Genomic DNA, 23,267 nt, shown 5'->3' with positions numbered 1-23,267 from the left:
ACCGACTTTCTCCGGATTATATCTAAATATTATATATCGATAAATTTGCTGCTCAACATACAGAAAATTTTTAATAAAATTTGTTTACTTCTCGATATATTAACAAATTATATATGGACATACATCTGCATCGTATCGTACAATAAATCCGATCGTTCGATTGCATGCTCTAGATTACGCTGAGTCGCATCGCTACCAGGTCAACATATTGTAATCATTAGAATGATAACCCGATCAGACCAGCTGGAAACGAGTGTTTGACATTTATACTGATATTTTATATATATTTATATATAAATAATGTATATATGTATATGTATATATACCCAACGTGTATATACGTACTTTAGGTATATATACTATATACCTAACAATTGTATACAATATATACTATATGTATATGCATATATATGTTATATATGCATATTTCATTATACAATACTATAACACATTGCGAAACAAAAGGGAGCTTTAAGTACATACATTACTATCTCGTAATTTACAACACTGTGATATAACTAGAAACATTCCTACGTATGCGCATATGTGTATAAAATCTATTCAGCTTACAATTAAATATACAATTCCAAGAAGGGCCGCACTCCAAACGATACACTATAATAGATCGGATATATACGATACAAATTAATAATAACGATCTATACGTATTGTGTATGATAGAAAAAACTCTATGAATTGGGTAAAATAAACAGTAATTGAATATTTTGCACATCAGAAGGGCTACGTGTCTATGCGAATCACCTTTCTTTCTTATTATTCCTTTTTGCCCAAAGCTAAGAGACAATAAGCATTTTTTTTTACATATGCAATAGATGAATCCAACAGATTACGAAACAATAAAATCTTTGCGGTAAATTTTATCATGCTTTACTTCAAATGGCACGTACAACTTATCCGGAAACTCATTACAAGACTAACTTACTCTTATATCACTAATGGAACACAAACAGACCATTCTGATGTTACTCGCTATATATAATATGCACACTTTCAGCAACGTATATACACACTTTTAAGTCAAGAAAGTATATATTCTAAATTTATTAAACATTTATTACAATCAGAGACATTTTTCTTATCATGCTTTGGTTTGAAGACATAATAGGAAATACTGAGACATAATAAAACAGGAAATACGAGACAACTTAAGACACATACAGAGAGACCCGTACATATTTTTGGGCCTTCGAATATCTCAGTTTCCTGTATAGGAAAATAAAGATTCCGCGCAAATTTAAAGCATAAATTTTTTCGTAGCAGACACTTGTATCATTTCAAATATGGAAAAAAAAGTGCGGTGTGAATCCAGAATAAATATTCGTATTTATATAAATAATGTAAAAAATTAATAAAATTGATTAATTAATAAGAATATTAAGAGTTCTTCAATAATACAAGTGCTTTTGTACGATGACACCGGACGATTGTCAGTACGCAATCGAGTTTGAGACTCGAATTGCCTTTTTTTTTTTAGCATATTAAAAAGCATGATTTTGAAAGTTACTTGAAAAATTACTTTGGAGATTTTTCTCGAATCACTAAGGACTAAGTTCGTATAAAGTTTATCTGTCATGCACATTTATTTGTGAAAATAATGTTTAAAATCACACCATAAATCACGAGGGGGGCAGTAAAGTTGGTATGTGATATTTTCAGATTCCATATAATATTATAGGTTTATATACATTGGCGAAGAATTTGTCCGAAATATCAGCCGAAACTATATCGATGAGAAAAAATACGAGTGAAAAGACGAAGAAAAAATGGTCGCAAGCTCAATTGCTCTTTGAAATTGGTCCGATGCAAAGTGCATTATTATATAGTTACATGCACAATGACATTGTTTCTAATACATAATGATATGCTCTATATTTGACGAGTCAAACACATTACGCATATCGTTCCAAGCGATAAGACAAATTAAACATAAAAAATAAGTATTACTGGCACATTGTTAGCCATTATGGATATTGTTTGCGCGGTTCTCATCGACTATTCGATAAATAATATTTTGGTCGAAAACATTTTCCATGTCATATGTGTCATTTTAGACTATTTGCGATGTGACTTAATAAAAAAAAGCACCAAATTATTTCGATTATTGCTTAAAAAATTGACAAATAACTCCTAAAATCTCGAAAATTTTTTAAATCTTGAAAATTTCGAAACATACATATTTATTAAAAGTTTTGGAGATGATAAAATATGTAGCACTATATGTGAAGATTTGAAATCTAAGTTAAGATTATCTTTTGCACAATTTATTCACATTAATAATGATGATAATAGATATTTGCAATAAATATATTCGTTTAAATATTAATATAATTAATGTCACTCTATCAAAATTTTCAACGTTTAAGAATTCCAAGATTTTTAACAATTTTTAACACATTTCAAGTTTCATCATATTAAATTATTTAAACATTTTTCCAGATGCCCACAATTTTCTAAAATTCATAATGTTCAATTACGAATACGCTGGCTCAATTGCTTGCAAAATTTGTAAGAGAGAAAAAAAGAGAATCAAATCCTGTTTATCGTAACACATAAATACATATACTGCTGGATATAATGATACAACATCGTGAAACTTCTTGAAAGTTTACTGTTACTCCTAATACAAGTTAAAATAAAACAACAATTTAAAATAAAAATTTATTCTCACATGTATATCACATAGTATTATATAAGAAATAGAAATAACAATTTTAAAGAGTAATGTTCCAATAAATTAAACTAATATTGTAATTTTTAATTTAAAAAAGCAGAATTTTTATTCGCTAACGCTAATGACTTAGTTATATGTGAAAGTATAATAGAGATGCCTAATCATTTTATTCAGCAGCAATCGCGAATATACAACGAAATCTTTATTTTCGATTTTTTATAGATCTGTTTCCTTTCGGAAGTAGAAAGGCGAAGATCCAGTGGCACAGTAAGGCATACTACTGTTATAATATATTTATCCACACGACACATTTCGGTGTATTGCATTACCTTTAATAATAATAATAACACGAATTATACAACTATTGGAGAGTGTAAACTATCGATAATAGCAACATAAATTAACAAATTACTGGCTCGATCGTCACAGATACATACATAACACTCACACTCACACATTTACATACATACGCGCAAACATATACACGACGCATACGCGAAGAGCAACACACAACATGTAAGACGAATCACATTGTAGATACATACAGCAATGCGAACTGGGCAAATTCTAACTTCAATGTTTTACATTCAATTCATTAAATGTAACCTAACACAAGTAAGTACTTATGCGTATCAAGTTTACTTAGTGTGCAAATCAGTTTTTTCTTCTTTTTTTTACGATACGTGTAGAGTTTTTTTTATGTCCAACAAAGATCAAATCACTTTTGTTAATCCATTAAAATTTCTATCGTACTTACATATATAGGATACGTTGATTGAGATATTTGAAATAAATCCACCATTTTGATATCTTACGAATCTGATAATAATTACAATATTCTTTCATTTCTCTTGTACGGAACTGTAAGAAAGGAATGGAACACTCAATCGAAAATAATATCACAGTCTGGAGATATACAGTGGAAGACTAAAGATGCTGATGTTGCGTCGAAAAGAAACTATTTCAAATTTCAACATTTTGAAATAAAATTTTTCCGAGATTGTAGAAATCTGGCTCAGAAATTTAATTAATCTGTTTGCTCAAGTAATATCGCAAAATTTGATTTTAAAATGTTGAGAAAACAAGTAGGGGGAAAAAAAAGGAAGTATCAAGACAATGCAAAAAATTAGCGAAACAAGTGCAATTGATAACGCAATTGTTATTAACAATTCCTATCCTAACTTCTCTCTCTCTCTCTTTTTCTCTATGTATACCACTTTCATTTCCGTCTTCCCTTTCTCTCTCGCACGATTGTGATATTATTTAAAAAGCTCTATCGTTTCATATGTATGTCAAGTTTCAATTACGTAATAAATATACGATTTACCGCGATAAAAAGTATCTTCTTTTTTTCTCTTAGACCGAGCATATTTGTCAGAAGAAGGTATGACAAAATAGCACGATCATAAAAAGTGACTAGCATTCGCACTTTTTCGTACAGCAATTGAATCGGTTTTCAATTGGTCTCTTATCTCGATGATATAGACGTATATCATGTATGTATAATGTGTATCGTATACTACGATAATAAAAATAAATTAACAGATTCTCGTAATCGATTCTTGAGTTACCATGATTTATCAGCAAGACACACTTGAATTGAACGCTGGCCTAAACACGCGGCTATTATCTTTATACGTTAAAATTTACGTAATCCTTATCGGATGATAAATGATTACATGAATATTTATGCATATAAGTACAAAGCAATTAAAACATTTTCCTCTCTTCCTCATCGCGTTTACATGCGCATATTGCAAATGTATCTTTCCTATTACTTTGTACATATATATGTGTACGTACAATGTTATATATTTACTTTGTAACATATATATACTATGTGTTAGTATACCCGCGCATTTAGGTCAATCATAAGGCTCCTAGTCTTGGACTTTCTATGTATTTTGTGAGGATCCTCTATATTCGAAATAGAATGCGTTTGTACAAATCTGGCGTTTATCTACTAATAGAGATAGATATAAATCAGTCGACCCTTTTTACTGATTTTGTTTTAGTTTAATATGCCACTGTAATATTTTAAGTTTTTAAATAAAAATTACAATAAAAGTCAGACAATTTTTTGAAGTATAAATCTCTTTTTCATATTTTAGAATTAAATTGCAAGTGGAAAAATACTTGGTATGTTCTAGAGTAGAAAACTATTAATTTGATATTTGTGCGCTAATTTAAACATAAATACTATAAAATAAAAGCTATTACAAGCCGAGTTGGATGGCAATTGCTCCTTTTCCATTTATTAATAATATTGTATCTACACAAACGTTTCGACCATTTGAATAATAATTAGAGCCAGAATTATAATTTAACTTTTTTTACTTATGAATCATAAATAATTACGTATATAAAAAGATATATACTGAAATAACCTTTAACTTCTTCAGTATTAAAGGTATATTATATTAATGTGCACATATAGCAAAATATAATTCAAAATTCAAATTTAAAATAAGAAAATGATAAAGGTTAATATTATAAATTAAATATAAATGACGCAAGTGTGCGTAAAAATAATTTTACAATATATGCATTTGCATATAATGTATGTTTGTGTACATGTATTTATATATGTGCGTACTCACTCGTGAAATGTGGGAAATGTCTGAAACTAGTGAAACTAATGAAGTCTGAAATTATTGGCAAGATATTGATTGTCCGACTTGACTTTAACAAGATACATTGTTTAAGAAATGTATCAAAGATTATTGTATAGCTCTCTTTCTCTCTCTCTCTCTGTTTTAACAATGGCAATGTTACTTTCATTATCTTTGAAAAAGTGATATGCATATATAGATATCGCGTAACTTGAGAATATTTAATGTCGCAATGTACAATCATTAATATATTCCTCCTTGTAATCTGTCTTTCGCCAGAAGAAAAGAACAAGTAAGAAGAGCATTCGATTTCGAATATTCTAGATTCCTGCAATGTCTTAAAAACATAACCATCGATAATTTGTTTAGAAGGTAAATAATGCACAATAATATAAACAAATTGTGTGTATATATATGTCAAATGCATCGACATAAATTATGTGGAATAAGTTTGACGCTAACAATGCTGTCCTAGATCTCAAAAGAACATACTCCAACGTTAATAAATTGAGATATTTATCTTACAAACGATCAAGCGTTTAACAGAATGTATTGATATTCTCTTTTTGATCTAGTACAGTCTTAGAGAATAGTTATTAATAACGTGTGTAATCGCTGTTATGTAATCAAGCAGCCTATAGTTTTGTTCAATGTGTATCATAGGTATAAACTTGGTAACTATTATCGACGAATCTTAATTGGTATACGTCTAAGTGAACAGTCATACGAAAGAGTTGTTGACTCCGAGATGATGCTCGAAAAACGCGTGATGAGATTCAGAAATAGGTGGTACAAGTTCTTTTGTGCTCATTATACATTATATACTGTACGAAAGCATCGCGTTCTTTAGTACAGTAGGATGGCGACGTGGCTGTGCCACAGACAGTTCATCGGATGTCGGAGATGTTGGTTTTGCTGCCGAAAATTTTGACTAGCTGATCTTCGTAATCGTCGATATTACGTTTCATAAGTTCCATACACGGGCCGAGTAAACGCTCGAAAGCTTCAACGTCCAAAACTGTAAAGAATGGCCGTTTGAAAAAAATGAAGGAACAAATGATCCTTTAAACAAGAGAGTCATTTGCGTAATCGATTAAAAATGTGAGACATCCGGCATAAAGAAAATTTCAAATCGAATTAAACGCGCACAGATAACCATTGGATTACATTCCAAGTCTAATATTTCCATTTATTACGATAAACGTCGATATTTGTGATCGTTGCGCAATTATTGGCTACCTATCAATGTGAAGGTTGTGGGCAGTAACTAAATAAACTTACATGCCAGTTTGATGTCCCCCACAGCGTAGGCCGAAGCGGCGCGTGGTTTATGCGTCACGAGTGCCAATTCGCCTAAATAACCGCCAGCCGGAACACGATTAATCTGCACGATATTAAAGGTACTGGGTTAAGTAAGGACAAAATTTTCTTGGCGTTCATCGTCGTCGACGTCGTAAACGAACTATTTCGCGAGAAACTGAATTAACACGTAATATAAATGCACCTCGATTTCACGGCCGTGCTCGCCGAGTATAGTGATCCTGACGATGCCGTCCTCGACGAAATACATTCCGTCCGCGGTGTCGCCCTGCCTAATTATCTGCTCACCGTCGGAATACTGTTTCGGTACAAGGGCATCCGCTAAATTCATGCGTTCGTAAGACTGAAAGAGGAGTTTTGCATGTAAATCTTGTAGCAGCTGGCACTGCGAGATTTAGTTTATTTCTCATTTCAATATTTAGTTTTTCCCCCTTTTCTTAATCAAGATAGAACATAATTAAAAAAAAACGTAGTAATTTAGTAAAGTACAAATTCAGGAACTATTTTAAAATAAAAGACTTTAAAGTGCAAATTTTGAAAACTATCATAAAGTAAAGTCACACGATAATACTTACTTCGAGAGACTTCAACATCGGCACTTTATTAATAAGATTCTCGTACATTTTACGCTTTTTGTACGCAGATTTCAGAAGAATACGTCGGAAGGTTTGCCTATCCATGGCCCAGAGTGTGCCGGGAGTGATTGCTTTGACCGTGGCTGCCCTGGGCATATTGTACAGAAGGGCGAGTTCTCCAAAAGCGCCGCGATTATCATAAGTATGAATATGATTGTCCGCTCCTGTGACGGAATCTTTAACGTAAACTTCAAATTTTCCTCTGAAACGTAAAATACGTTGAGTTTTCGCTTTGCCGAAATAATTTCAGATTCCAATAAAATGATTAATTATGAATAACTAAATTATATTATATTAAACATAAGAGTTTGAATATTTTCAGGTCTAAGTAAAAGCACTAGCCGACTGTGTGCATCCCTTCTTGGTTCATTGGAACTTCCCGCTGAAGGGAGAAGCCTATCGATACGTTAACTGTAATATATAAAGAAAAAGTATATTACCTCTCGATCACATAAAAGTTGTCACCATCGTCGCCCTGTCGGATAATAAATTCTCCCGGTTGAACAATTTTTTCGAACATCGCGTCCAATACATCCGCCATTTGTTCCTGTAAAAGTAATTTTATTATACATGTATTAATATCTTTTTAGAGCAATATTATCATTCAGGATTTTAAATATCGACTTTAAAATTGTCATACACAAGCATAAAATTACATTAATATCATGTTGATAATCAGTGTACATTTATGTACATATACAAGTCTTAAAAACAAAAATTGTATTTAAAAAAAATATATATATATAAATATAACATACTCAATATTATCTAATAGTCAAGTGATAATCAATACGCTCCAATACATAAATAAATTGCTAATAACAAAAATAATTATCGCAATTATGTGAATGTTTAGTGAATTCAATTGCTCCTAATAAGAAATTATTCGTGGATTTCTTGGTATTTTGCCGAGCTGGCGCGAATACTCAAGCCGCTGTTATACCTATTCTTGTTCAGCGATCGCGGTTGATAAACGCACTATGTTTAACTTACCTCGTCTAGAGCGCGAAACAGAAGTATGTTCTTGACGCTCTCGCTGAGCCTTTGTCGCTGCTCGTCGCTCTTTGGATGGACCATCTGAAATTAATGAACCGCATGAAGGCAAATTAAATCTTTAATAAAACGCAGTTTAGTTCGAAACTTTGAAATTTTTTGCCAAATTGTCTGTATAATTGAGACATCCTTTATCGTTTGTTAAAAAATTGTTTCTTATACGAAGTAATTACAAAATAATTTAATATGTTTTGTTTACGAAAGATTTAAAATAACGACAACGAGAAGTAGCTCAAAATACTTCACACTCATGCTTACAATTATTCAAATAATGCTATTGTTTCTTACAGGAAACATTGACTGATTTGTTACAAAAAATTTTGTAATCGCAAAATGTATATATACTAAATTAGGCGCACTCATAGATCAAATAAAATCAAAACATTGAGTGTCAAAATTGTTGATTGATTAATTAAAGGCGCTTAATCTATAATAAAGAAAAAAAACCTGAAAAGATTAATTATTTAGTAACTGTGTAGGTTATTTATATTTTATTAACCGCCATTTGCTGTTATCGATATGCAATCTAATCCTTCAAAAGTTCTTGTGAAATTATTTTATGGGATTTTCTACAAGAATTCTCTCTAAAAGCCACTATCGGCAAGTTCGATACTTTAACCAGTACTTGAGAGAGATTGCCCTTTACCTGATGCGCTGAACTTTGACCTCTCCCACGCTCTATTCACGATTATTTCGGAGATAAAGTGCGTCAAGATTTACGACCTATCAACTCGTTATGTATATATAGTCTTTAGCGACATTATTATTAATAACTTACAAAGCATCATGCAAATTGCGTAAAATATTTGTCATGCAATGGATTTTTCACACGTGACTTTTTTATAATTATAAGCTAGCTAATATATTCCAAAAATATGCGCACGTTTCATAACGATTGCATTACGGTTGTAAATTGACAAATTAAATAATAGCATAAAGAATTCAAAGTTTTAGTGTCTACGTAATATCTGCGGGTATTTTAGTATCTACATCCTTAATATCCTTAATATCTTTAATCTCTCTTCCTCTCTCTACTTTAACATCTTGATTGAATATAATCATTATAAAGTTAAAAAGATTTAGATTAAAAAAAAAAACATTTTACTTATGTATTTCTTTTCTTCTTTTCTATTGCAATGTCACGTTACTCGTTTATATCTGAATTTTATTCTTATTAGCTTAGCCTCCATTAAAATTATTCACTTTGGAAACATCGCGTTTGCTCGCTCAAAACAACTTTTTCGACTTATTATGCAATTATTACGCCTAACATTATTCTCCTCACTTGTAAGCAAACACGCGGTAATCAGTCTCTCCACAAGCGGCAAGTTCTTTGTTGCGTTATCGTGGCAATTGTTGCATACAAAAGCGATCAATTTTGCAGGGAACCGTTACCCTCCGTTTCTATTACTGACATATTCCATCTGCGACTATTGTGCGATCGAGCCGCGTGTATCGTATGATTACAACTTCGCCGAGGGTCGTTCAGTTGCTCAACCGTTCAGCCGTTTGTCACATCGTCACCTGTAAAACTATTATTTCGCCGCATTCGGTGCATTATCTTTTTCGCGTGTGACATGTGCCGCTGAGCACACGTGAATAAACCGTATGTAATAAACTGTATTCTACTTCTCTTTCGTGCATCACTCTTCAACGACAGATTACTTGGCTAATTTCAAATCCAACTTTTTCCCAACGCAAATGCAAAGGAGGATCATCACTCGTAGCAACTTTGCACATTACATTATATATATATTTATAACTAAATCATTTGTGACTAAATCATTTGTAACTAAATCTCAAATTAAAATTGCATGAAGTTAAAAGTGCAGAATGCGTGTAAGTTTAAGTCTAAACGATTCGAACAAAAGATTTGCTTTGTATCTTGTAGAAAATAACACCTCGATATTTTTAGAAGAAAAAAAAAAAAAAAAAAAAAATCAACTCCACACTGACCAAAGAATCTGTCGGTTAAAAGGCAGCGCGTGGATCTGTACCCTTCTTATCGTAAACGGTTAAGAAGATTGCGTATGTCCTAGTTTCGTCTTGGTCTTTCTAAAAATTGCAAGTGTCCCAGTTTATTCTGCTATTGTCCTAGCTAGTCGTAGCACGTAGAGAGAAAATATGGTCGGCCTAGCTCAGGGAAGAAAGAGAGAGACCGCCGATTCTCCTCTTGTGTAACCAGCCACCACGGGACGCCGATAATCGGATTCACTGGGGTGTCTTTGTGAAAATGCTCTCTCTCTCTCTCACCCCTTCTCTCTCCCTCCCTCCCTCCCTTCCTCCCTCTCTCTCTCTCTCTCTCTCTCTCTCTCTCGTCGAGAACGCGACCCATCGCAGCAACCCCTCGCAACCCTACTACATATACTATACACACGCACATACATCGCCCCTTTCTCCCTCATTCACAGGCGCACGCTCGCGATACATACATATAAATCACGTCTGTGCCAGGTTATCGAACACGCGGCCTGACGTCACAAAGGTACATCGCCGGCCTCGCATCGTCGAGCAAAGTAACTCTTCACTCGCGTTTCGTCACTCGCGCGGCAGCAGGTCGAGAGAGAGAGGGAGAGAGAGAGAGAGAAAGAGATAGTGCACGATGCTTTAATAGACTGAGATATATTATATGCCTCGTATATGTATATACATATAATCGATGTACAACGACGTTTCATAACGAGAGACTATTTTCTGCTACTATCAAAAAAAACCTAAATCGTCTCTGTCGAAGACAAAGTTTTTGTCGTCGTTATTCTTCGTGCAAAATACCAGTGGAATATGAAAATATCTATATCTCACTTTTGTATGGAAAATATCTATATCTCATATTTGTATAAAATACATAGCGATGTACTTCATTGGAATACGCCGATTACTTTTGCGACTAATCAGCATATCGGTTTTCGCCGGTATATCAAGTGTTTTTCGTGCGATAAGCATAACAACGTATACACGTTCGAAGGTTTCGTTACTCAAAACAATATTGGATGCCATGATGTATAATATAATATTAGATCTTGAAATAATAATAAAAATGCGATGTATATCGAGACGTACATCTGTTGAGAGAAGAAATGCTGCTTGTGGATGAACAAAACTCAGCCGTCAATTGAACGGATTACATAATTATTGCAACAGATTAACAATTCAACGATTACAATTGTTCGCGCAACAGTATCAATAAAATTTGTCGTGGCATTGACACACAGTTCTTTTATTAGATCTTACTTGAGTTTTGTTCATTCAAGCCAATTTTCTTTAAAAAGGAAAAAATTAATTATCGCAAACGGTATTTCATCACTTTTCGTCATCAAGAATGTGCGCGATAATTTAAAAACAATTGCATTAAAGTAATGCAACAGGATGTATAAGCAGTGTACAAAAAAATATACCTTGAAACCGTCATCTTCTTCGTCATCTTCGGGATTGTAAGTCTCCGCGAAAACGCTCTTCCTTCTGGAAGCGAATCGGCCGACTGGTGGCTCTAAAGTACAAAAGAAACATTTTTACTTAAACAGACATATAATCACGCTTAAATTAAAACAAAAATAAGATGTGAAGAAAATAAGTTTAATTGATATTAAATTAGTATAATAAAGTTTTAAATATAAAATAAAATATAGAAGATAATTAAAATACTAGTAAAGACGTAATAGCTCAATTTATTTCTAGTGTTGATTAATGGCGAAATAGTAGAAGAGAGGAAAACAATAAAGGGATAAAAAAAATAGCCGTCCAAAAACAGACACCTTTTTAGGCGTAAAAGACTAATACTTTTACGCAAGGTTGATAATATTCTCTAATGCAAATAATAAAAAGGTCCCGAGCTATCTCTAATTCTGATTATTTTAAAACTCTTGGTTTTGAACTCTTGAATCTAAAAATGCATGATTATTGAATTTATGATTGCGTTTATATTACGTCATTTCCGAGGAAAAAATTTCCAAGATTTCAACACAAAGTGCAAAAGCATAAAATATTGTCGGTTATTCTATGACGTAAATGCAAAAGTTTTATTGTCACGATAGTTTATTTGTTAGTCACAGAAAAACCCCGATAATTTAGAAGAAAAAAGAATTGTCACTTTTGACATTTACATTTACGACATTAGCATTTTAAGTGGTTTTACAGAAATATCACGTGTATACTTCTCAAAGTTTACAATAAGTTTGCAAAGAAGAGATCCTCATAATGCACTTTATAATTCGTAATTGAGATTAGACCTTCTTTTACAATGATTGATACTATAAACATTTTCCCAAGTGTCGATTTTTCGTCTGGTTTACGCACACATCACAAGAGAAATGGATATATTAAACGCGATATCGTACCGCCATTCTTCAAGACACGAAAAAGTCTTCGGTAAAAATTTTATTTCTCGTTTTATTTCCATCTCAATTGCGAAGCTATCATACGTGATATAGAACTTTCTTACAATCGGTGGCTCTTAGCAATATTAATAATAATTTTACGTGAAAAAAGCATGTTAAAAAGTAGAGTAGATAGAGTTTTGTCGTAGTTTTCTGTTTGAGAAAATTTGAGATTTCAATAATTCATGAATGGTTATTCTCTTTTTGCGTATTAGATAAAGGTGGCTTTCGAAAATAATATAACTAGCTTAGTTCGGATTTAATTGCATAAAAGAAATAAATAAAAAGTACATTGCATAAATAACTATACTGTAATAAAACAAATTTTTTTTAACAAACACTATAAAGTCTATCAACTTTATAAATCATCATTATTTTTTTCTAAAATAAAAATAAAGAGTTTAATCTAGAGTTATTCAAAAAACTTATCCGAACACTTATGCCTCTTACTATTAATTTTAATAATAAATGTATTATGATATTGCAGCATCTTTATCAACTTATATCACCTTTATCATCTACAGGCTCGATGACGGAGAGCGACATTTGGTCGGAGTGACAGTTGGAGAGAAAAGGGAAACAGAAGAGACGTGCACAAGTTTGTCCTTTTCAGCTGCGCGTTTATGTACGCACACACTTCCCTACACTTGATACGAAACAAGTATATCTCTCGATGTAAGAGTGATATCTCGTATCTCTGCTCTCTCTCTTTCTCCCTCTCTTACAAATAACTTGTACACATAAATTTCTCATACAATTATGTGAAGAATGAAATTTCTATATACTGAACCACATTATTATCCAAACATCATTCAACTGAATATTCTATTATCCGAATAGTGTTGCGTGAGAGACAAAAACAATTTAAAAAATAAATTTTATGTCAATTTGCACAAGTAAATTCAATTTTCATAATCTTACAAAAACCAAGATGTGAAAATTGTGACAAACATGACGTTGAAAATGAGTAGTTTACGAGCAACGAAATGGATAATGATGAAATTATCAAAAAGATTATGGCAAAACCAAAGATGAAGAGACGAAAAAACAAGGAAAATACATTTCGGAAAATGATATTGCCAGCTATTCGAAAGCATCCAATGCTTTAGGAATACATCTCGGATGATAAAGCACGTAAAAAACACAATAAAATTAGAAAAACCGATAAAGTAGAATGAAAAATAAATGCGATGAATACTTTCTTTACATAAAATGTAAATTTAGGCAAAACAAAATCGCAAGATTAATTATCAAAACAAATTGTTTCCCACGATTTCAGATAATAGAGATTCTTCTGTAATATGAAATATAAATATGCATAAAAATGCATAAAAACTTGAAGATTAAAACAGTTTTTCAGTTCGAAGAAGGAGAGATTAATAATTACAACGCTAATGCAAAGACAAGAAATGTCGTAAGGAATGCAGAAAAGAATCATAATTTCGAAACATTGTCTTAAATTTCACAAGAAACGACGTCAAGTATTCACTTTCCGCCACACACACACACATATACACACAATTCAGGGACCTACCGCAAATATAATTATAAATACTAGGTATTTCTTACGACATTTCTTACCACTTCTTATACATTAGCATATTATACAAGCATTTTGCATAACGATACAATTAAACTGATGACAATCAAACAAATTAAAATACATTAGCACTTTTAAGAGATGCTCTATCCCAGCTGGAAAAATGCTGCGAAGGCACTTACGAGATATCACATCTATAACCGATTTATAACTGATCTATAACGCTCACGTTTTCGCGCGAACAAAACAAAAAGGTCGATAGTGAGCATAAAAAGCGTGAGCTAAAAAGAGTACAATTCGAGATTTGGCAATTCGCAATCACATCGAGAAAACGAAACGAGACTAGACTAAACTAGACTAAGCTAGATGAGACGAGACACGCTTGTTACGCCGGCCAAGCGTTAGACGAAACTGTTGAAACCGCTGCGCATCCAGGAATCTCAGCTCGCAACAGCGCCTGACCGGACTGAACGCGTTGGCGCGATTGCTCGAGCCATGGTTTTTCAAAACGCGCGCAGATCTTAAACATTTTATGAAGAAACTAACCTAATAAAAAAAAAAAAAAAAAATTCCAACTTTTTATGTTAATAAACGGCGCCTTCTAGAAGAAATTCTATTTAACATTAACAATCCTGTTTATCATTATTTCTTAGTGATTTTTTAACGCTGGTTTAAAATTGAAGTTTGCCCTGGTATATGCAATCTAAAGTCTGCAGGTTTTATTTGAAGAGGGAGAATGGGGCGAAATGTATAAAGAAATATGAAGAGATCCTAAATGGTCATTGATTTCAATCCAAGCTAAATGAAGAAATATGTTCGACAAATGACACAAAGAGGCATAAAAATCCAATTGATGTAGTAGGATAACATTCCAACGATTCGACGCAAAGTGGTTGAATCAGATAACTTGAGGAAGAACCTATATTTGATAGCAAAGAAGACAATTGAAGAAAATGGAAAGAAAGAGAAATAGCAAGAAAAAGAAGGTTAGACATATTGATGAAAAAAGAAAAGCCCGGCTTCCAAAATACTTATTTTTTTGCTCCCCTAACTGATAAGGGATATTTGCCAAGATGTTGAGTGATGTGTTTTGAATGAAGTTTCATAATAAAAGTAATTTTATAAAACAGATATTTTATACATTTTAAGCAAGATCGAAAATACTTTCTTTCCCTACCTAACAATAAAATAAAATATTACAATATAGCTATCAATTTCAAATCTGTTTATAAGACTTAAATCTTATAAGCAGAATCTTTTTCAAAATCTCTTGATCAATACAAAAAATTGAAAATTTAATTAAGCTGAGAAAAAAGGCGAAAAGAAAATAGATAGATAAAAGAATAATATTGTTTTTTGCATAAAAGAACAACGGATATCTTTATTGGAAAAAATGCAAAAGAAAAAAATAAATGTTTAAATTTGCATTCGACGATGCATTGTGTGCAAATAAATGTATCGGTAGAATATCTCGCGTGCGTTCCAATACAAAATTGACTTGTACATAGCGTCTGTTCAAAATCCGATTCAATACCAGTAAGTTATCGCCAACATTAGATAATTATTTGTATTATAGCCAATATCATAAACTTGATGAAAATGTGCAGTTAAACAGTAATAAATCAACTTCAACAATCGATTCGACCGATATACATTGACGTAAATCACAAGAATAATATAGCATTGATTAAATCATTGTCTGTTATTATTAAATTTAGACAAGAGACAGAGGTAGAGAAAGGAGTGGAAGGGGGGGGAGGGAGGAAGGAGGGAAAAAGAGAGAGAGAGAGAGAGAGATGGCGAATTTCTCGAGATTATTAAATTATTATTTATCACTGTTTATACTTTTTACACTACTGATAATTATGTCATAGTATAGTCAATACTACTATGCGGAAAGAAAATACGAATTGGAACTACGATGACGACAGATTAATTGATGAAAATAGAATCGATCTTGCATTCGTCAACTTGTAACCGACATCGATTTGCATGGCTCTCCGTGAATTTAGATATAATTTTACTAACATTGATTAGCTCTAACCACAATCATATGACTAGGCTGTCCGTTATTTTCTATGTCAGTATTATAATTTTCTACTTTGTTCATAATCTGAAAGGAGTAGAAACTACTTAATTTTTTTAAATATTCTCAATACACATAATAATGATGATTAATCTTTTACAATTAGACACGATTTTTAAGTGTCAATTTTATCTCTCAATACAATTAAATTTATCAATGTAAAATTTAAGAATCAATATATTATATGAATCATAAGTATGATCATAGTATCAAAACTTTTATGCAAATCTTAAATAAAAATTTACACTATGAAAAAAAATTGATGTTTGTAGAATTAATCTTTACAGATCATAATTCAATAGACGTCTTATTGCTTTGTAAATCGTAGGGTATCGACTATAATTGCAGGGTGTCTCAGAATCGTCCAATATGTTCTATGGACTTTGGCCGATCTGACAATAAGATCCATTTAAATATAAAGAATCTAAAGCATTAAAAATGATAAATTTATTGACATTCTCCTATATCCCTTGATTAGGTTAATTATAATAAATATCAATTACTGATATTGAGAAAATTGTCGTAAAACGCCCCAAGAGAGAAAGAGAGAAGGAGAAAGAGAGAGAGAAAGATTTCGCTAAGACTCACCTTCATCAACGGATTCGTCCGGTGTGGATGAGCAGGTCTGTCCGTCCGCCTGAATCAACTGCGTCCGCCGTGCGTCACGTAGTCGCGTGAAGAAGTCTACAGCATAGTCGATGATGTCGCCGGGCTGCTCCAGCAGGTAGCTGATCGTAAATTCCAATAGGACGTCGCGCAAATCATCCGGCACCGTGATCTTGCCGGCATTACGTTGACAGCTCATCTTTTCGTCGGCCAAACGATCACCCCGATTACCCCGCAAAATGTTCCCCTTTTCTCACGCGTTTTACTCACTCTCGGCTCGCGAATTTCGTGCTTTGTGCTGTGCTGTGTTCACGGCGCTCGCAGCCACGTTGCTTGGGGAAATCTCGTTGAGTAGAAGCGAGCAGCAGAACCGGGATCGAAACGGGAGCTAAAAGCCGGAATCAGGATCAGGAAAGGAACGTTTGACGCGTCGTATCGCCGCCCACCTTCACGCTGCTTCTCAGCTGCTGTTACTACTGCTGTTGCCGTTGTCGCCGTCGTGTCGCGCCACACCGCCGGTTGCTTATGTACCGGCAACCGTCGCCGCCGCTGGCAAGCTCTGCGCCTCCCGGTGCTGCGCTGACCACCGTCGACGGGCTACCCTGCCTGTCGTGACAACGCTGCGCACAGTCGCGCAAAACACGACGGAACCGAGACACAAGGATTCGATTTAATCAAGATGGCGACTGACAGCACCGCGTCTCCGATTATACATTTATCATAGATAGTCGCACGACAATGTGCGAGTACTTGTGTGAAATTGTAATCGAGTCAGTTCAATTCGAGTTTAAATAATCGAAAATAATTTTCTTCTTTTTAATTACATTACCTTTGTTTCTTTTTTTTTTTTTTTTTTTAAAGCATAAATATGTATTTAAATGCAAAAAGTACAGATAAAACAAATTTAATATATGCCTTATTAAACTGTATACATACTAGACGAAGTTTCTCGCCTTTAATATAAGCGCGAAAGGATGACGAGAACAATAACAGGTTGTGTTTCTTTTCTTTGTAAATGCATTAAAACTCTTCATTTTTTATCATCATTAAAAGCTTTTAATCTACAAGAAAAAAGATGTAGTTAATGCAGGTTAGCTATCTTTGCTGTTTTCGTTAGTCCACGCCCTTCTAAAATCTCTATACGTACATAAATTTCGTTTATAACTCTATCAATTAAAAATTGCAAATTAAAACTATATTTTTATTATCAAATTTGATATTGTAGCAATTTATGATTTATTTTTTATATATTACATGTCTCAGACTTGTAAATATCACTTTTACAATCGTGAGTCCCGATAGTAACTTGACAATAAGCAGAAAATTTTCAAGATTCCATGTGAATAAATTCAATATTGTATAATAAATATTGTATAATAAAAAAATATAAAAAAGATTGCTAATAAAACGAATTAATAATTCTAGATATGCAATATGGTTAGGAAAGAAAATACAAAATTGTTAATGAGCTAACCTTTATTTCGCAGCTGTGTTCTGTGAGAAAAAAAGATTGCGATCATAGAATGTTTGCTGGACATATAAAATGAATCTTATTTTTTGTAACCACAGCTGCGCCTGCGGCCTCTTGCCCTTTCAAACTTTCGACCCTTAGACCGCACATACGGTTTTGTATGAGAGTGCGGCACACCAGGTGCTGGACCAAAGTGTTTTACACTCTCGCGAGCTTTACGCGGACCTTGCATTAAAACGGTGTGTTTGCCGTTTGGAGCACGTAATGCCAGCTGATCAAATGTGATTATTTCACCACCAGCTCCCAAAATACGTCCTCGAGCTTTCTCTGTCACGCGTAAAGCACATACCTATTTAATGCAAAAAATTTAATTTAAAATTTAATGCAAAATTCTATTATATGCACTTGCAAAAATTAAATTACATATATGCTATTTAATTCTACATTACAATTCTAAATTCTACATTCTCTCTCCCCCTCCCCCTCCCCCCACACACAAATAATTATTGCTAATAGCTCTAAATATTAGTATATACATTAATGTCATTTACCGTCAATTTTGGAACCTCAAAGATTCTAGCATCACATGTGACAGTACCAACAATCACAGCGATACAATTCTCTCGTGAAGGTTTTTTCATAAATCGCACAATACGTGCGAGTGAAATGGGTGGTCGGTGAATCTTGCTCATAAAAAGTCGTCTCAGTATGATCTTATTAAATTTTGAATTTGTTCTTCTCGCCAAGAATCGGTATAGCTGAAATAAAGTTTTTCTTATATCAAGTTTCTTACCATATCTTATGATATAAGATCTTTTAAACTGAATCTACAATTCCCAAACTTGCTAAAGTCCTGTGATATTCTTAAACCAACTTGCACTTTTCATTCACGATAGAAGAAAATAATATTTACATAATTATAATAAAGAAAAAATTACATGTGTCAACTATAATAATCGCCTTTTTACGTTGCAAATAAGCGAGATAGGATAGTTGAAATTTTTCTAGCGAACGTTCAAATTGAATCAGTCTATACAAGATCTGACACAGAGTGCGGTTCGCAATCTTCAAGGCATTAAATAAGTGAATCGTCAGTGTATGATCACTGAATCTTTTAATTTTTATCACTAATTTATAATAAAAGTTAAAAAGAATACAATCTAGTTATGGTATCATGTGTAATCAAACGCGACACTAACCTCAAAGTACTAATATGAAAGATGATGCATTTTGAACAAAATTAGTACAAGATAGAATTTAGCGCTGCATTCTCATTAGCAAATTTAATAGTTAACTCAATGTTTCAAATATATATATCCATTAGTGAATGTAGCACCAAACAACTTTACCTTGACGAGAAGACGTAAATACACATCTTGAGACTTGGGCTCCGTTCGACGCACCTTTCTATCATGTTTATGATTGATATCGATACCCTAATAAAAGAAATATTTGTTAATTAAAATCACACAATTTAATATTCGATGGACAAGCCCATTATATAAATTTATTCGATTTCTCAAACAAATCGAGCATTGTCATATCATCTCACCATTTTGACGAACAGGAAAAGGGGCTACATGTGTGAGAAGCATAGGAACAAGAAGAAACGGAAATGACAGAGGGCGTTGACAACACCGAGGCGAACATTGTTAATATTTTCCTCGGTAGGTAACAAATAAATTGGCAATATAGGTCGACCATTACCGACTATTTATCATCGAGATTTCATGACAAGTACACAGAGTGCAGTAGTGCTTGCATCTGATATAGCGTTAACCCATCTAGTAGTCAAGTGTTTTATGTTTATAAGTGTCAGACTGCCAGTGAATTTTAGGTTAATAAGTGGATGAACTGCGAGGCCGGTGAGAGCGTTGTGTGTCCAAAGTGCCATTGAAAGGAGTTGCAATCTATCTTGCGATTTCTTTATCAAAAGACACCGCGCTCCGACGAGAAAACGTATCGCGCGATTAAATGACAAGCGATTATGGCAACGCCCATCTGTGATAAGAGAGCGAGAGTGATCGTTCTAGGTGGTGAGTATTTTGTTACATAGACTCTCTGACAAAGAGAAAAAAAGTACGACGGAAGAGTGATAAGACAGCGACAGCCGATTGAAAGACTCTTATCGCTCGCGCAGGATGCGGTTTCATCGGTCGTAATCTCGTGGAGTATTTGCTGGATAATGATCTGGTATCATATGTCCGAGTTGTGGATAAGGTGCCACCGCAGACCGCATGGCTCAATTCAAAGCATCAGCGAATGTTCGAGCACCCCTTGCTCGAATTCAAAAGCGCTAACTTGATTAACATAGGTAATCACAGTACAATATGCTAAGAAATCTGGAAAAGAATATGAACTTTTGTTAAATTTATAACCGTTGCAAATTCAACTTCTAAATTTTTTAAATCTTAAGAATTTGTTAAAAATCTTTTCTTAATAACTGTAGAAAGTAGTAGTACTTAATAACTTGTAGAAAAATTATTAACTCTATTTTTTTTATATTTACTGCTTAATTTAATCTTTATATGTGAATTAATCAAAATCAATTCATTATTTGCCTTAGTCTATTCCACAAAATATAATTTTTATGAACTTACATTTACAGCATCCTGTCAAAATGCATTTTTATCCGAGGAGCCTATTGATTATGTGTTCAATTGTGCAGGAGAGACAAAGAGTGGTCTCACAGACCCAGTCTATAAAGAAGGCATTTATAAATTAAGCTTAAACTGTGCTCAACAAGCTGCCAAGATTAAAGTTTTACGTTATGTGGAGATATCTTCTGGCAACCTAAATGCATCGGAAAAGGTGTCCCTTTTTTTAGTAATATTCAAGTATCGACTTCTCATGCCTTTTTTAAGAGTGGATACTCTTAGAGTGGTACTTTGACATGCAAAGTTTATCATAATACATGTATAATATTATATAGATGCCTCATAAGGAAGAGGATGCTGGAGAACCATGGACATTTGTTGCAAAATATAAGTTACAAGTGGAACACGAACTGAAGAATGTGCCAGGTTTGAAATATACTATACTCAGACCAGCCATTGTATATGGTTTTGGTGACAGAAGTGGCTTAGGTAATCCTGAAATATAATTTCTCTTGTAATCAATCTTGTTACTAAAATATCTACATCTTGTTTCTAGTAATCTAAATCAACAAAGATATAAATGTTAATAAATTTTGCAATTTTTAGCCCCAAGATTGGTAGTGGGTGCAGTTTATAAACATTTAGGGGAAATGATGAAGTTGCTCTGGGGACCAGATCTACATATGAATACTGTTCATGTGAGAGATGTTGCTAGAGCTATCTGGCATGTCGCAAATAGGCCTGAAACAGTAAGCCAAACATACAATCTTGTTGACGAAGGAGATTCCACTCAAGGCTCCATTAGTGCCATAGTGTCAGAACTGTTCAACATTAACCATGATTATTGGGGCACTGCGCTATCTACACTGGCTAAAGTATGAGAATATATGATAAACAAAATTAAATAAAAAATGATTATGGTTTTTTTACTTTGTAGACTGATATGAGTTCTGTCGTTGAGGAGGTAAATGACAAACACATGGGTCCTTGGGCGGAAGCTTGTCGCAAAGACGGAGTGGAAAATAGTCCTCTTTCTCCGTATATAGATCAAGAGCTTTTATATAATAAACATCTATATTTGCAGCCTGGGAAGTTGTTGAACACCACAGGATTTACATACTTGTATCCTAAATTAACGAAAGATGCTCTTACAGAGGTATTCACATGCTTTTAACAGCTGAATTTGAAAAGGAAATGCACATATAAATACTTAGAATGGTTATTTAAATTTGCAGGTACTTAATGATTATGTAAATATGAAAATCTTCCCGCATTCTTTGATTTTGTGAACTTTAGTGACACCAATGGGCCAAATTTGGATATTGGACAAGCTTACGATAGATTCCATAAGTATCAGATATATATATGGACGTCCAGCGCCGTTTCACCTTGTGCCTAGAAGGGTTCTATACAGATTACATATACTCTGTTATACATCTTTGACGTTTTACACGCAAACAAATAATAACTAAATAAGACTAGAGCATATATATATATATAAAATATATATATAAATGAAATTTGAAGATTTCGTAGATGGGCCTATTGCCAATGTGATAAAATAGCAATTAATGTACTTAATTTTACCGTAGTTGTCGAGATACAAAACTTTTTCGCACCTTAAAGGTCTGCTAGTCAAATATTAAAAAATTATTTGGAACAATGTTAAGGATTTTATGCATGAAGATATATATATACAAATGCCTAAATTTAAAATATTTATAGTCTATAAATTGATTTAGAATATTTTAGAGATTTACTCAGTCAAGAAAGGAAAAAAATATGCTTTTTATATACCACTTTTCTCATCCAAGACTGGATTATACCAATAAAGTTATTAAAAATCTATATACGTTTTACATTGTTAGATATGTTAGATACAAAACTTTTTTTACAGCTACATTCCAAGGTATATCTTCCATAAACTGTGACTCAAATTGTGAAATTTTCTATTCCAATCAAATATTATTATTGCATAACATTATCGATAACTTGAATATGTATGATCTAAAAGATATTATATTAAATCAAGTACAAACACTATTAGAGATATATGTAAAAAATATGATATATCGATATACGAGCGATTGTTCATATTGGTAGATTTGTATACAAATCGCGCATATTCGCATACATTTAATATAAAAAAAAAAAAATGGATTATTTGTTTAGTGGCATTAAATGTCACATATAGTAATATTACACTTTTGATGCTATTGTTGCGCCTATGTGGTTATAGATCTTTGATAATAAAGTTGCATTTATGAAACTGTATTGATTTG

The 23,267-nt window shown here is 33.0% G+C and overlaps 3 protein-coding genes across 12 annotated transcripts; 1 reads left to right on the top strand and 2 right to left on the bottom strand.

Moving 5' to 3' along the window:
• Positions 1 to 79: 79 nt before the first annotated feature.
• On the bottom strand, positions 80 to 17,755 carry Pka-R2 (cAMP-dependent protein kinase type II regulatory subunit). Of its 9 annotated transcripts, none has more exons than XM_067359033.1 (9): positions 14,267 to 14,775; positions 13,195 to 13,405; positions 11,708 to 11,799; positions 8,253 to 8,336; positions 7,700 to 7,806; positions 7,200 to 7,461; positions 6,809 to 6,967; positions 6,586 to 6,688; positions 80 to 6,322 (listed from the first exon to the last, which is right to left on the bottom strand). In XM_067359033.1, exons 2-9 carry the CDS (start codon positions 13,229 to 13,231, stop codon positions 6,192 to 6,194), a joined length of 975 nt encoding a protein of 324 aa, XP_067215134.1. In that variant the 5' UTR covers positions 13,232 to 13,405; positions 14,267 to 14,775; the 3' UTR covers positions 80 to 6,191. The 9 variants fall into 9 exon arrangements, with proteins under 9 accessions (XP_067215134.1, XP_012233253.1, XP_067215135.1 ...); XM_012377830.2 differs by having other exon boundaries at positions 13,195 to 13,331; XM_067359034.1 differs by having other exon boundaries at positions 13,195 to 13,326.
• Positions 17,756 to 18,375: 620 nt separating this feature from the next.
• On the bottom strand, positions 18,376 to 20,013 carry LOC105678463 (large ribosomal subunit protein eL18). Its single transcript, XM_012377837.2, has 4 exons — positions 19,941 to 20,013; positions 19,738 to 19,824; positions 18,940 to 19,146; positions 18,376 to 18,737 (listed from the first exon to the last, which is right to left on the bottom strand). The coding sequence occupies exons 1-4, from the start codon at positions 19,941 to 19,943 to the stop codon at positions 18,468 to 18,470; spliced, it is 567 nt and encodes a 188-aa protein (XP_012233260.1). The 5' UTR covers positions 19,944 to 20,013; the 3' UTR covers positions 18,376 to 18,467.
• A 151-nt stretch (positions 20,014 to 20,164) lies between these two features.
• LOC105678462 (uncharacterized) lies at positions 20,165 to 23,254 on the top strand. Of its 2 annotated transcripts, none has more exons than XM_012377835.2 (7): positions 20,165 to 20,424; positions 20,529 to 20,702; positions 20,997 to 21,199; positions 21,321 to 21,474; positions 21,592 to 21,860; positions 21,923 to 22,141; positions 22,221 to 23,254. In XM_012377835.2, exons 1-7 carry the CDS (start codon positions 20,376 to 20,378, stop codon positions 22,272 to 22,274), a joined length of 1,122 nt encoding a protein of 373 aa, XP_012233258.1. In that variant the 5' UTR covers positions 20,165 to 20,375; the 3' UTR covers positions 22,275 to 23,254. The 2 variants fall into 2 exon arrangements, with proteins under 2 accessions (XP_012233258.1, XP_012233259.1); XM_012377836.2 differs by having other exon boundaries at positions 20,510 to 20,702.
• The last annotated feature ends 13 nt before the right edge of the window (positions 23,255 to 23,267 follow it).

This window comes from Linepithema humile, chromosome 7 (assembly GCF_040581485.1).
Source record: "Linepithema humile isolate Giens D197 chromosome 7, Lhum_UNIL_v1.0, whole genome shotgun sequence".
Lineage (NCBI taxonomy): Eukaryota > Metazoa > Arthropoda > Insecta > Hymenoptera > Formicidae > Linepithema > Linepithema humile.
The sequence above is the reverse complement of the archived record's forward strand: the minus strand, read 5'-3'. Positions and strand labels throughout refer to the sequence as shown.

What these genes read in the sequence shown, in the direction of transcription:
- LOC105678463 (XM_012377837.2), bottom strand. An exon ending in ATTTACGTCTTCTCGTCAAG is followed by an intron (nt 19,147 to 19,737) that starts GTAAAGTTGTTT and finishes ACTTTATTTCAG; the next exon opens with CTATACCGATTCTTGGCGAG. An exon ending in TTGAGGTTCCAAAATTGACG is followed by an intron (nt 18,738 to 18,939) that starts GTAAATGACATT and finishes TGCATTAAATAG; the next exon opens with GTATGTGCTTTACGCGTGAC.
- LOC105678462 (XM_012377835.2), top strand. Translation starts at nt 20,376, where the DNA reads ATGGCAACGCCCATCTGTGATAAGAGAGCGAGAGTGATCGTTCTAGGT. An exon ending in GAGAGTGATCGTTCTAGGTG is followed by an intron (nt 20,425 to 20,528) that starts GTGAGTATTTTG and finishes TCGCTCGCGCAG; the next exon opens with GATGCGGTTTCATCGGTCGT. An exon ending in CGCTATCTACACTGGCTAAA is followed by an intron (nt 21,861 to 21,922) that starts GTATGAGAATAT and finishes TTTACTTTGTAG; the next exon opens with ACTGATATGAGTTCTGTCGT.
- Pka-R2 (XM_012377828.2), bottom strand. Translation starts at nt 17,116, where the DNA reads ATGAGCTGTCAACGTAATGCCGGCAAGATCACGGTGCCGGATGATTTG. An exon ending in AGCACGGCCGTGAAATCGAG is followed by an intron (nt 6,689 to 6,808) that starts GTGCATTTATAT and finishes AATATCGTGCAG; the next exon opens with ATTAATCGTGTTCCGGCTGG. An exon ending in GGGGGACATCAAACTGGCAT is followed by an intron (nt 6,323 to 6,585) that starts GTAAGTTTATTT and finishes CATTCTTTACAG; the next exon opens with TTTTGGACGTTGAAGCTTTC.